Genomic DNA, 13,525 nt, shown 5'->3' on the forward strand with positions numbered 1-13,525 from the left:
GAAGTGCTAGTGTCGGCCTTGAAGCCAGGAGAAAATGTAGGACATTCGTGAGGGAGCTCTGAGCAACTGGTCGGAAGGTGATGGGCATGTTGGTTCTTGTTGCTGATGGTTTATTCGTACAACAGATACTTATTGGCTGAAAAAACCGAACACGTTACACAGTTGTGACGAGGAAAAGTCGAGGGGAGGGGAGGGGAGGGGAGGGGAGGGGAGAGGAGAGGTGAGGTGGAGGTGGGTTAGAAAAGCATTCTCAAGTCAATATACAGCATGTAAACCCATGTTTTGAACCCACTTCATAAGGTCCACAAAAATTGGTTTCTCAATACATCGCACTGCGACTCGCTAGAAAGGCGTGGCTAGGTGGTGGAAGTTTACAGTGAACATATGAACCAATGAACTTGCCTCGTTCAAAACCGAAAAAAAAAACTATTTTGGGCAGTCATAGCGGCATTTCACAAATGTTGCGCGCCGTCTGAAAGGCATATAGATGCTGCAAGTGTCGAGAGCGTGCCAGTGCTGAGCTTAGCAGACAATCTTTGGGAAGTTTTGACTATATTTCCTTCAGCATGGTGTGCATCTTTCTCATGTACAATTTTGAAAGAGTGGTAATTTATTCATTTTTTAAAATAGACTAAATATGAAAACAGATGTTGAAAATTCTCGATCAGGGTCCCCTATTTCTGGTACAGAAATCGGGCTTGAGGCGCCACATCCTCTTGTGTCTCATGTTGTGCCATCCGTCAGCAGCACATACAGGTAGATGAGCACGGTCATGGCAACGTCCGTGAATTGCACTGTAGATTGCCTGAAACAGGTTCTTGTTTTTCTTTTTGAATAAGGTAAGTTAATCGGTTGAAATTTTCACTTGAAACTTGCATCACTTAGTTGCACCTCTATCGTAAATGGCAGCGTGATACGTTGAAAAGCTGATTTTGGCAGACTGTCTGAAGTGAGTTTGTGTGGATGATTGGGGCGAGATTTTATGTTGCGACCTTGGCATACTGGTCCAGCAAAAGGAGGGGTAAGGAGAAAGAAAAGGGCATCCCACAGCCGTGTGCTGCTTCTCGGAAACTAGGGGTGCAGTCTGATATTCTACGAGCCGGCCACAAAAACTGCCTGGTCATTTGCGAGATTAGCAGACATCATATGTGACCTCCGAATTCAATGACATCTCTTCCATAAAAGAACTCCCTTGTGGGAATACACCGTTTGCTGCCCATAATCTTATCCATGAAAGGCAGGCGCTTTCAGCTGTGCCCTCTCAGATTGAATTTGATTGCACGGGGCTGCCATTTCCATGGATTGCAGCTCCGTGATGTAGCTTGGGAGTGCATTGCAAAGGTTGGCCGCCCTTAGGCAAGCTGGCTCACCGCCGTGCCTCGTGGTTTTTCCCCAGCCCTCCAAGTCTTCGAGTAAGCAGCCTGCCACGTCGAGTGATCTTCCTTCGATGAGCGCCGAAGAAGACAAGACGGGTGTTCCCGAAGAATTGCACACTGAGCACATTGATCCACCAACCGAGCAACCAGCCGAAGAACTGCAGCAGCAGCTAGAGGAACAGCCTCCCGCCGAAGATACTCTCCTAGAGAAGGTTGTCAACTTGCTGGCCTTCAGCTGGGCTCTTCTGGACAGCATGCTAATTAGTGCCACCGCTAAGCTCAATTCAGTTTCGAGAGACTACCGGTACGTGGCACGCAAGCTTGCGGATGAGAAGCGCATTGTCAAGGCACAGTTTGTTACTGGTCTGGCTACCACACTCAATGAACCCGCTCTTAGAAACAGAAAGTTTCATTTTCACAAGCATTCGGAGGAGGTTGCTGTACCCACGGTTGACAAGAAGGGAAGCGACGCCGTGCTATTCGGTGACAGCATGGAAATGGTGGGCGGTGCTGACAAGCCTGACGGGCAGCCGAGCCACCCGTCCCTGGTGCGCTTCCTCATTGCATGCTACTACGCCATTGTGTCACGCTCCGAGGTGGTGTGCTATCTGGTGATTGTGCTAAATCAGATGAAGTCTGCCAGTCTGCTGTCCCTGCCCCTGCCGCTGATGGCCTTCCTCTGGGGTTCCTTGTCGGTGCCTCGCCCCACCAAGGCCTTCTGGATCACCATCATCACCTACACGGAGGCCATTGTGGTCATTAAGTACCTCTTCCAGTTTGACTTCTTTGACTGGAACGAGTCGGGGCCCGTGAACCGGCCCTTTGACCCGCCGCGCATCCTGGGCATCGAGAAGCGCAAGGAGGACAGTGACTATGCACTTTACGACCTGCTCCTCCTGTTGCTCGTCTTTTTCCACCGGTTCATGCTCAAGAGCCTGGGCCTGTGGAAGGACACTGACAGGGGCGCCAGCGTGTCGGTCGTCCAGTCTCCACCCGAGCCCGCATTGTGCGGCGAGGTCCGAGCTGACAGGCAGTCCTCCGACCACGCCAGTCCCGATCCAGCCACGTCGGGCTCCCAGGACGAAGCCAGCGAGGTGAGCACCGGTGTCGGTTTGGCCATTTTCAATGCTAGCTTGATGGCTGGTTGCGGCTACGAGCCTGCAAGGACAAATTACACAACGCAGTGCAGGAAACTAAGTGCCACCCAGGGTTTGCCACGAGGGTAGAGATGTTCAGGAAAACGTGGCAGCATGCCACGCACCTGGCATTCCACGGTCTAAAAAGTTGCAAAGGCTGCGAGCACCAAGGTGCCTGCCTGCAACAATTTTCACGCGTAATCTGAATGCAAAAGAAAATAGTATGTAAAAGAAACCACAAGTGCAAAACAAGTGGCAAATGTAGAAAGGGAGAAAGATTGAACGAGCAAGAGTAAAACTGCAAAACAAAAGCGTAACTACTATGGACATGCACTCAACTACTGTCAAATACGAGGGGAGCGCCCATTCCACTTTAACTGAAAACCGGGTTAGTCTAGGCATGGGCACTTGTCCGGTCAAATTGGGCGCTTAACATGTAATTTATAGAATTTCCAAATTTTGGGAAATGTTAATAGTGGGCGCTTGAATAAAGTGGGTGCTTCTGCGGTATTTTAAGGTACCTGGTCAAAACTTTTTTTTTTTTTTTTTTAGAGGGGTTTGTTTTAGGTTTTGGTTTTGACTTTGAGAAGTATGACATTCGCTCCAGGCACAAAAAAAAAAAGTCTTCTGGAGTATAGGGTCCATTGGCAGGCAGCATAATCTTTTAAATGTGATAGCATTTCTGAGTGAACCCTATGCACTTTCACGTCCATGGCTTTGTTTGTAAGCAATGAAGCAGGCGGCTCACATCTGTTATATACAGACTTGAGTTGTTACCACGGAGTAACGTACCCAATGAATGGAATATGATACATTAGCTTCTGAACGGCAAATACAATTACCAGGGGTCCTGTTATGTTTGTGTACACATGTTTATATCGATACAGTGAGAGAGAAACCTTTGAATTGCAGTAATTTAGCAACAAAAGTAATTGGTTGGTTGCGAGAGGCCCATGTGCAGGAAAAAGACAATTAGATCGGACATATATGTGGATTGGTTCGAAATGTGATAGAAGACTTCATGGACGTCAACAAAAAAAAATTCCTAGAGTTTCTACAGCAGTTTAATAAAGAAATGCTTACACAGTACAAGCTATGCATGCATTTCTGGCAATCTGTACAGCGATTTCGTCAACCATTTTTTTGTTTACAAACTTCTGTAGGGAAGCTAAACAAAATGTAATGGCACAATTGAGCTGGTAAGGGTTAATTGTATTGTACAAACCCTTGAGACTCTGGAAGGGCACGGTACTGATTGTCCTAATTACACATATGTAATACTTGCATAATGTGTGACTAGTGTGCGAAAAGTTTTAGTAGTACTTCACTTTTCTATTAAACTTCGCTTCTCACCAGGTATATGTATATACATCGATTTTTTTCATTTCCAAGGTTTCTTTTTAATGAGGGTTTCTTTAATTTGATATTTTCTTGTCAGAGTTGTTGCAGTATGGTGACCAACTGGTCGCTTTCAGGTTTGGAGTTTTAACCTGGTTGGGGGGTGATTGTTTAGATGAAGGATTTTTTAAAGCTGTATGTGAGAGTGAATTCTGGTTGCATTCACTTAGAAGAAAGGTCTTCCTAGAAGTTTCAGTCAGCTCAATAAAAATTCCAAGTATTGCCCGCTTTTTGCAAGTTTACCGCACAATTACTTTTTGATCTGAAAGGTTGAGCATGTCCCTTAACATTAATAGAACATTTTTCTTCTTAATTTAGAAGTTTTACCTAACTATTGATTATTTTGTAATTCTTTTGGTACTGTTTCGTTTTGGGGGGATTTTAAATGTAACCATGTACCACCAGGGAGAATTCCAAAGTTAGTGAAAGCTGTCTATAACTAGAAAACTTTGATATTTGTGCACTCCTACTTAGAAAGCATTCCCAAACCTTGTTCACACCTGGATAATCAGCTATATTAGAGAAATGCTGACTTTCCATAATGCTGAAATTGAGCGCTCTCTTCTCATTCTTCTTGCTGGACTTTAGAAGTACCATGAACATGGGATACCTTTGGTTTGCCAAATGCAATCCTTTTGTGGTAGGTGCACTGAGAGGCTTGTCCTTGTCCAGATAGTGTGATATTTGCCAGTTGTATAACCTTGTGCCATGTCTTGTGCCATGTTTGCAGAGCATCGACACCCTTGCACAGCCTCCAGACTCCCCTTCCCTGACTTCCAGAGGCGGTGATGGTGAGTAAACTTGTGCTCTGCTGCACGAGAAGGGGGACAATGCTGAAAGAAGGGCGAGTGCGCATGGGAGCTGGTGAAAACTTCACCCAAGCCGGAAGGAAAAGACATATGGGAGAATACTGTTGCTTTTGGTGGACTACATGCTCTGCCCTAAACTTTGTGTAGCAGTTCTCCTTGGTGGGATTTACATAATCTTTCATGAAAGTGTGGTTCAGTCTTTTATGACCCTTGGAAGGAGTCGTATGGTTCGTAGGCACTGGTCTAATAGTGCTGCGTGCATGGCCGAGTTGGCAGCACTTGGCTCTCGCAGGGATGCAGAGGGTTTGAAGCCCGCCACTCTAGTTCTTTTTATTTTACCTTTTGTTGCACCTCTCGAATGTTTGATTTGCATCTCAGAACCTGGTGAATGTTCTCGTCTAGAATGTTCTCAGAAACATAATCTCTATAAAATAATCCATGGTTGATAGCATTGGGTCAGTTGCCCTTCCTTGGCTGTCGCGGGATGTATGATGCCTCTTTTTAGTTGCAGGTAGAAGTTCGCCAGATTATACATGTGCTTTCAGTTCTATTTCGGTTTCCTATTTTTTATTTGTAACAATGGAAATTGATATTTCTCTACTCTAAATGAAAAATTCAGTTGATCTCTGGGGGAAATTAATGATGTCTGTCTCCATTTGGAGACATTTAGGTGCTTGACTGTTTGCCACACCAGATGGTCTCGTTTCTCGAGCGGCATTTGTAAATAAAGGGAGTGTTTAATCAATTGTGGCATTCTGTGCACCTCTTGGCAATTGGATTTGAAAGGGGCATGCAGTGGAATGCGCAAAGGACATACACGGCCGCTGCCACCGCCTTTTGGTGGTGTGCGGCGGCTCATTATAAACATGTTGGCGCATCTGATCTAAAGCACTGGATATTCAGAATTTCGCGCGCATCTTTTAATTCGACTTTCGGATAATTCGACCCAATTTCGCATGTCCCATCAAGGTTGAATTAAGGGAAGTCGACTGTACCACTGTCGCATGACAAAACTCTCAAACAAGGGTTGCTTCACTATATCTTTACTTGGGCCATACTTGCGTAAAATACACTTGAACTTTTTTTTTTTTTTGTTCTTGCGAGTTTTAAAATTGGAGTGGTTGGGGTAATTTCAAATTTTAAAAAGTTTTACCACCAAGTGTTTTCGGATTTTGTTTTTTTTTTTATTTGAAAACAGAAAATCTTATCTGGGTGGAAGGAAAAAATCCTCTTGCACTAAATTGAGGATTCTTGGGTCTAAATCTCTTTGACAAAATAAGCTCTAATTTGGAACAAAGTGAAGTACACTATTATCGTCCTAGGTTTCCCTCGATAGAATTTGCCAGTGCGTTGAGTGCCCAGTAAAAATCACATTGACCTGTGTATCGGGATGCCATGTGCAGTGTTCAACTATTTGCTCCAGTTCTTTCCAAGAATGTGCGATTGTTTTGCAAGCCAGAGAAAGATTTGTTTTGGTGAGATCGATCCAACATCCTCGATAAATGCCGTCAAATCAGCAAATTGTTTGGCATCCTTGACGGAGTTCAGACTGCTTCAAATTTCATGGGCAGCAGGGAAGAAAGGAGGTTATTTTCGATTCAGTTCATCCGATGTGAGATGCCACCGACCTTCCTGACTGTCACTAAAATGCTAGTTTTCATGAACGTTCTTTATCAAGGCATCTAGCACTAACCTTATCCAAACCTGCAAGCACATCGGACAAAGATGCTATGGTGGATTAACCTCACTTATGATCCACCTTTTTTTACATCCACTGCGGGTTCTGGTAACAGTCGACACTTTTTATCCCAGTATGCCATTTTTTTTATGAAAAGGAACCCCACGAGGCTGGCTTGTAACTGCCTGTGAGGCACCGGCTAACATTTGACTGTGAGAAAAGAATGCCATGCTGTGTTTGATGCTCCCTTCAGACTGTCCGTTTTCCTTTCTAGATCCTTTACAAGACAACTTCCTCTATGTGAGCAAGATGTTTGATGGGTGAGTGCAGCACTTGAGAATGTCGGTGTGTGATGTCTGCTCCAGGTACTTGCCAGAATTTAATGGGTCCTTAAATGTAGAAAAGGCTTCATTGTTGAGAATCTCTCTTGTCAAGCACTGACATCCGAAAGAGTCTTGGAACATGAATGATGCCAATACCAAGACCAAACTAATAGAAACAATGCTTTGGCATGCCTGTGATTATCATCTTGTCCAGAATGACCTTCAAAGCGTAATCAATTAGCATGATGAATGGCAAATGTTACGAAACCGTTTGAGGTGCAATTTTGTTTTTGTTTGAAGTTAAAATTTTCAACAGGGCTAGATTTGGAGGTACTAGAACTCCCAAAGTAGCTAAATTCAGAGCTAGATTTAGAGAAAAGAGCCAATTAAATTGGGTTGGCCACGAATTGGCCGCCCCCAAAAATTCTGCCGCCCTAGGCAGCTGCCTACTCTGCCTATTGGTCTGCCCCTGCTCACAGCTCACGTGTGTTGGAAGAAGTCTGTCATCTATCTGTTGCTCTCCTCTTTTCCTGTCTTTTTCTAAGCAACTTTAACCATGTTCAATTTGCACTGCAAGCGTATAAACTATTTATAGGTATGCCTACACCACTAATTTTGCTTAACTGGAGCACAGGGGTGCTGATCTGTGGCAAGAAAAGTGATAGTGCCTAGGTCATCATAGGTATGGGCACGGTAGGCATGGTCATGGTAGGCATGGAAGAGCAGAACGAAGGCACAAAAGGTGTATAAGAGGTGCCCAGGGATGTTGTTTGTTTTTGCTTAATGTTGGCAGAAATCTGAGTGGAGTATGCCTAGCAGGTGGCCTTGGGTACCATCCTCGCAGCATTATCCTAGTTTTCTTTGCAGCCTTGTTCAATCCTGAGCTCAGGGATGCTCTTTCTGCAGTGTCTCTCGCTATGTGGAGCCCTTCCACAACTTCTTCGAGAACCTCCTCCACCCAGTGTACAGGGTCACTACAGACGTCTACGCCTACATGTTTTTCTGCGACTTCATCAACTTCTTCATAATGGTCTTTGGCTACTGGGCCTTTGGTGTAGGTATCCTCTCCTTTCTGCATGTTGTGCATAGCAAAACATTCTAAAAACAAGTTTGTCAGGGAAGGTACTTTGACATAAGACATCTTGCGTAGCAGAGTGTGTGTCTGTGTCTTGTTTTATTGCAGACTGGGGGCTCTGAGGATGGCGTGGCCTCCTACTTCCAAAAGAATGAGGTACGTGGAGAATCGCTTCCTGAAGATGTACACAGCGCAACCTTATTAGTGCATACAAGCGCCAGTTTTTTCTGCTTTTCTTTTAAAATTGGAAGGTCGCCATCAAAACTAGTACTAGTAATGGAAAGTGCTGAATCGGGGCACCAACCTAAGCGGTTAAATTTAGTGCACACCAATATTTTCAAGTAAAATACAAAACAACACCAATGTCACGTTCGCACCAGCAGTGTCGTGCAGCATACTATCGGGCTCGAACGAAATGCGAACAGCGATGGAACTTCCAGCGCAACACTGGCGCAGTGTGCTGTTCAGCTATTTCTAAGCTTTACATAATGTTAGTTGTATGAACCTTATTTGTCTCAAAATCGTTGGTAGGCAGCCTATTCCGTGCTGCTGCTGGAGCTTTTTGAGATTTCTAATGGAAGAATTAATTGGCCATTATTTATTTATGCAGCGCTACCAACTCCAGTTGGAGTAAAGGTAGGTGCATGCCTAGCCGCAGTCATAGCTAACTGAAGCATCAGTTTCCAGAGTGTACACTGTCTGGGAAGAGGACCACAGTTTGGAAACTGGGAGGTTACGCTGCGCTTGTTTCTCCTTCCCAGGTGCCTGTGCCGTTCCTGATAATGCTGCTTGCACAGTTCGCACTCATTGTGATCGACCGAGCGCTCTACCTGCGCAAGTACATTCTGGGCAAGCTGATCTTCCAGGTGTTCATCGTGTTTGTCATCCACATTTGGATGTTTTTTGTGCTGCCGGGGATCTCGCAGCGGTCCTTTGTGGAAGAGAAGAACCTTCCGCCAAAGCTGTGGTATTTCATCAAGTGCATCTACCTGATTCTGTCGGCCTACCAGATTCGGTCGGGCTACCCGACACGCATTTTGGGGAACTTCTTCTGCAAGAAGTACAACTACATCAACTACTTCCTCTTCAAAGGGTGAGCTCATATCTTCAATAGTTGCTCGAGAACTCTGTTTTGGTGGGGGGCTTGTCCAGAATGGGTTAACCGAACCGCCCCCTCAGGAAAAAAGAAATGGCTAGAAAATTATTTTGTTTAAAATAGCCGAGGAAAAAAGCGACCGTCTGGGTGGACGAACAGTGCCGTGTGGCTTGTGCTTACACATTTTTTCCAATTCTCCTGAGGGGCTAACCCGCTGGTGCACGGTGAACCCGCAAGTGTATTTTACAAGAGGGGCCCTTTGCGCAAGGACAGGGAGGAGAGGGGAAGAGTAAGCACATATAAAAATAAATTGGAAAGATCTGTTTCTGACTAACATTTGTGTTGGTGTCTCTTTAAATGAAATCATTAGCGCTCGAAGGAAGAGGGATATTTGCCTCTTGCCTGAAAATGGGGGTACAGGTTTTCATTTGAATGTCAAAGAACAATGTGGGCAGAAACGGAGAGGAGACGAGAGTGTGCGTGGACGTTGGAGCACCGAGCTCTGGTTGGAATGCCTAGTGGGTAGACCCAAAGCTAGCTGCCTTCGTCTGTGCTGCACTGTTCAAACGTGTTTGGCACCCCCTCCCCCCTTGGAACCGCGCCTGGCTTGAGAGAAGTGACAAATGCCAGGGGAGGAATCCGGTTTTATGCTTCTGCAGCTGATATGCCAATTCATACTGGCCAATGTGCTGGACTTGAACCTAAGGTACTACTACTAGAGTTCCATGAAAAGCTTTATGCCATGCATGAACTAATGCCAGCATTTCTGGTGAATGTTGGAGTGAAGCCGTGGCATTCTCGTGTGGTGCCCATGTGCCGCAGGTCTAACCCTGAAGCTCGTTTATTGGTTGTGCTTAAAGGCTGACCAACAGAATGGTCTTCTGCCAAGCAGAAAACCCCTTTCCACTGTACATCTGTCCCTTTCTTCTAGCACTGGTTTTTCCTCCCCGAAAGGTCTGAGCCCCGCAGAAAGAAGGGTTCCCCTTTCTGTTGACTGGCGAGGAGGTTTTGGCCCTTTTCGATTGCTCGTCGGGCTCTAGGCCAGAGTGCAGCGGGGGAGGCGAATGAGATGTGGCGCTGTGACTGCAGGTACATGCTGATCCCGTTCCTGTACGAGCTGCGCTCTTTGATGGACTGGATCTGGACGGATACGAGCATGAACCTTAGCAACTGGCTCAAGATGGAGGACATCTTTGCCAACGTGTTCCTGCTCAAGTGCCAGCGCCGTGCTGAAGAGGAATATCCGACACCAAGGTTGGCTAGTTGCCCTCTCAGTCAAGGGCTCCAATTATTCACCAGACCCAATTCTGGTGACAACACTAGGCACTGGTCAGTCTGGGATAGCTATTAATACTTGCAGTTCTGACCAAGTCTCAAAAGGCTGAGACAAGATACCTTTCTCGATCTAGCAGGAGGTCCAAGTATTTATTCTATAGTCATTACTGCGGTGCATAAACGCACAAACTTACATGAGGTAGTATGTTTCTCGAGCTGTGAAGTACCAGAAGAACCCAGAGACCACACAATAACTTGAATGACTCTATTTATTCTTCTCCTTTTGAGTCGTCCATCTGTTATCCTCACTGTTACAATGCAGTGCATCCAACTTTGCCTATGGCTCACTGCATCCAAGTGGGAATTCGCCAAACTTAACTTTCCATAGTGGGACATATACTAAACAGTAAAGTTGGAAGTAGATAGGCTTCACTATGGGTCAGTGCGTGTTTCCCCATGATCGGATGGAACCTTGTCAGAGAGTACAGGAATCATTGACTGTACCCGAAGCGAGTGCCTCAAACAGTTCCAATTTGGTTCCCAGGGGTTCTCGTCGTTCATCACTGACCAAGTATGGCCTCGGAGGCATTTTGCTGTTTGCCATCATTCTGGTCATCTGGTTCCCGCTGCTCCTGTTCTCGTTAGGCAATACAGTGGGGCAGTCTCTTCTGCCCATGGACTGCACTTTTGAACTGAGCCTGGGAGGCTACGAGCCTATCTTCAAAATCAGCGCTCAGCAGGGCAGCCTGCAGCCACTGCCTTACGACAGCTGGGTGCGATTACAGGTGAGATCTCGCACACCTTTGCCCCTTGTACCAGCGTCGTATCCTTCTCCAAGCCTTCTCCAGTGATGCGATTGCTGCGCCAATTGCGCCAAACTGTGCCAAGGGGCTAACCCTGCTACATCCTGCTACATTTTGCCAAGATATGGATAATCTGCGCCAAGCCTGTGCCAAAGGACCAATTTTGGTCGCCTTGGTAAACCGAAACTAAACTGAGATCTGTAATTGAGTATGGGGTGAGCTAGGTGGCGCAAGCGGCCGCCCGACACAAAGTACCCTGCATCAATCGTTCATGCGGTCTTGCATGGTTTTCCCGTCATGTCTCGTTCCGTTTCCTCATCGTCTTGCATTTTTAAAATTTTTTAATATTATTTTTTTTTTAACGATAGACGCGGACATGTGCGGCGCTCCGATGCCAATGTGCTGGGGTACCAGCCATGTCGTCATGCTATGAAACGGAACCACGTTTTTGCGCGGCTGAAGCACTCGCTCCTGAAAGCAACGGCCATGGGAAAACTATATTTGGTCCCTGCCTGCCAGTCACCGTGGTCGCGCGACGTCGGGTGTTGCCGTCCCCACGTCGCTGCAGATATAGCGCTTTCTAAAATGAAACTAAATACCACCGCATCTTCATCAATATTCCTGTTCTTGTTTAATACGCTACTACAAAAATCCCTCTTTAGCTCAAAGACTTCTGTGTCGAACTACTGATTACCTAGGTTTTTTCTCGGTGGGCTTTCTTTCGGGAGGGGCCCCGGTATGTGAAAAATCTGCTGCGAAAGAGAGTTGGTGAAGGGAAGTGAGCCAAAGAAAAGAAGGCAATGTCTGCACGCTGAACCCGCACAGCGCGCTTGTTTGTCTCGAGTGCAGTCGTTGCACAAAGCGCTCCAAGAACTTTTTGACCCTGGCTCGTGATGATCTTGCATCGATGTGCTCAGGTTCTTTTTTTCTGTGTGTTTAGCTAGTACCTCGCCTGCCGGCCTGGCAAGCATGTGCCGCTGGACTGTTTTTTGTCGTATGCTGGACAGTTCCGTTTTGCATACAATTTTGGGAACCAGTTGGCGACGGAGCGGAGTGGCATGGTTTCGATCGAACAGCCATCTCCGCTGGTGCGACAATTTCGCATTGCACTGCAGTAGTTACGTCACGTGTTTCATCAGTTGGAGACTGCTTTCATTTATTTTATCGCTAGTCAACCTAATGCTGTGCTATTTATACTGAGCTGGTCATTTTCAAATAAATTTTAACATGTGCACTTTGGGTCTTATTTACCTATAGCGGGTACATATATACGTATCATTTAACTGAAGCACTGCAAAATGTGTCATGTCATTGGCATTTCAGTTACGTGTTGAAAGACTCCCAGGTGGTCTAACTTGACTATAATTTGTTTATTGCGGCAAGCAAAGTGTCCCTGGTTTGTCCAGCACTTGAACCATTATTTATTTTTTTCTAAGAATATCGGCTCCAAAAGCCACTTTTGCCGCTTTAAAACAATGTTTTGGCTGCTCCAAGGGCCACTTTTGCTGCTCCAAAACTCTGTTTTGGCTGCTCCAAAAGGTGCTCCAAAATGGCTTAGGCCAATCACATTACTGCTTCTCTAACAATCCAGGTCTGCAAAGTCCCTGTGCATGGATGAAACAGGTTGTTTGTTTTTCTGTCTGAGCAGTGGGTTGGGGAACTTGGGTGCCTGCAGGCGGAGTACAAGTCGAGTGGTGCGGCACAAAGTTTCCTGGCAACCTACGATGCGTCCGACGTGGCGGTGGTGCGGCTCAACGGCAACTCTACAGCCATCTGGACAGTGAGCCCTCCGAGCCAGGAGGCCCTGATCAAGGAATTGGGAGGGGCCATGGTCCCTCTGCGCCTGCGCTGGACATTTGCACGCTCTGTGGACAACACCAATGCCGACAAGGTTGTGGGCAACGAGCACACGGTGCAGCTGGTGCCCAACACGACCAGCAGCCTGGCCGAGATGCTGAACGGGACCAGCAAGAATGTCAGCGTGCCCTCGATCCTGCCCAGGTTCGTTGGGCTCTCCTTTGACCGGCTCTAGAGGTCCAGCTGGCATAGTGCAAGACTTTTCTTTTTTTTTTCTACATGTTTAATTGCTGTAAAAGCAATACTAATGTGGTTTGTGCAGTTAGATTGGATAATCGTGGGGGTGGGAGCGCTGCTCCAATTGTGACATTGTGCGCCAATCCACTTTTACTGCGCCATCCTGCTCCCAAGCACGCATGTTGCGCCAAAACTAGCCAAAAAAGTTTTTTAAGTTTTATTAATTGGAGTACTTTACTGGCCACAGCGGTTTACCGTGTTGTGTTCGTTTATGAGAGTTTTAGTGGATCATTTCGAAACCTTCGATACCCCCAATAACCATACCCGACAACAATACCACGTATACACAAAGGTGGCAGCGGAGTATCGGTTATCGTCATCGGAATGATCTACTAAGACACACCACCCTACCGATGTGGTTGTGTAGACGTCAAAGCAGGTGACTCTCGTTTGATGAAAACTTTTGCCAGGTGCCTATTTTTATCTAAAGAGGATGATCCTGATCTTTCCGGACCAGGTGAA

The 13,525-nt window shown here is 46.3% G+C and overlaps 1 protein-coding gene across 10 annotated transcripts in view; it reads left to right on the top strand.

Annotated features, from left to right (window-relative positions):
• Positions 1 to 13,525, top strand: part of LOC8036305 (piezo-type mechanosensitive ion channel component) — an 82,264-nt gene that overhangs the window by 61,510 nt on the left and 7,229 nt on the right. For all 10 annotated transcript variants that reach the window (XM_040207901.3, XM_040207906.3, XM_040500097.2 and 7 more), the window contains 9 exons: positions 1,397 to 2,470; positions 4,641 to 4,701; positions 6,672 to 6,717; positions 7,627 to 7,774; positions 7,904 to 7,951; positions 8,557 to 8,888; positions 9,981 to 10,145; positions 10,711 to 10,951; positions 12,645 to 12,970. In XM_040207901.3, the coding sequence (XP_040063835.2) occupies positions 1,397 to 2,470; positions 4,641 to 4,701; positions 6,672 to 6,717; positions 7,627 to 7,774; positions 7,904 to 7,951; positions 8,557 to 8,888; positions 9,981 to 10,145; positions 10,711 to 10,951; positions 12,645 to 12,970 (2,441 nt within the window). The remainder of the gene's footprint in view (positions 1 to 1,396; positions 2,471 to 4,640; positions 4,702 to 6,671; positions 6,718 to 7,626; positions 7,775 to 7,903; positions 7,952 to 8,556; positions 8,889 to 9,980; positions 10,146 to 10,710; positions 10,952 to 12,644; positions 12,971 to 13,525) is intronic.

This window comes from Ixodes scapularis, unplaced genomic scaffold (genome assembly GCF_016920785.2).
Source record: "Ixodes scapularis isolate PalLabHiFi unplaced genomic scaffold, ASM1692078v2 PGA_scaffold9__187_contigs__length_104089568, whole genome shotgun sequence".
NCBI classification, from domain to species: Eukaryota; Metazoa; Arthropoda; class Arachnida; order Ixodida; family Ixodidae; genus Ixodes; species Ixodes scapularis.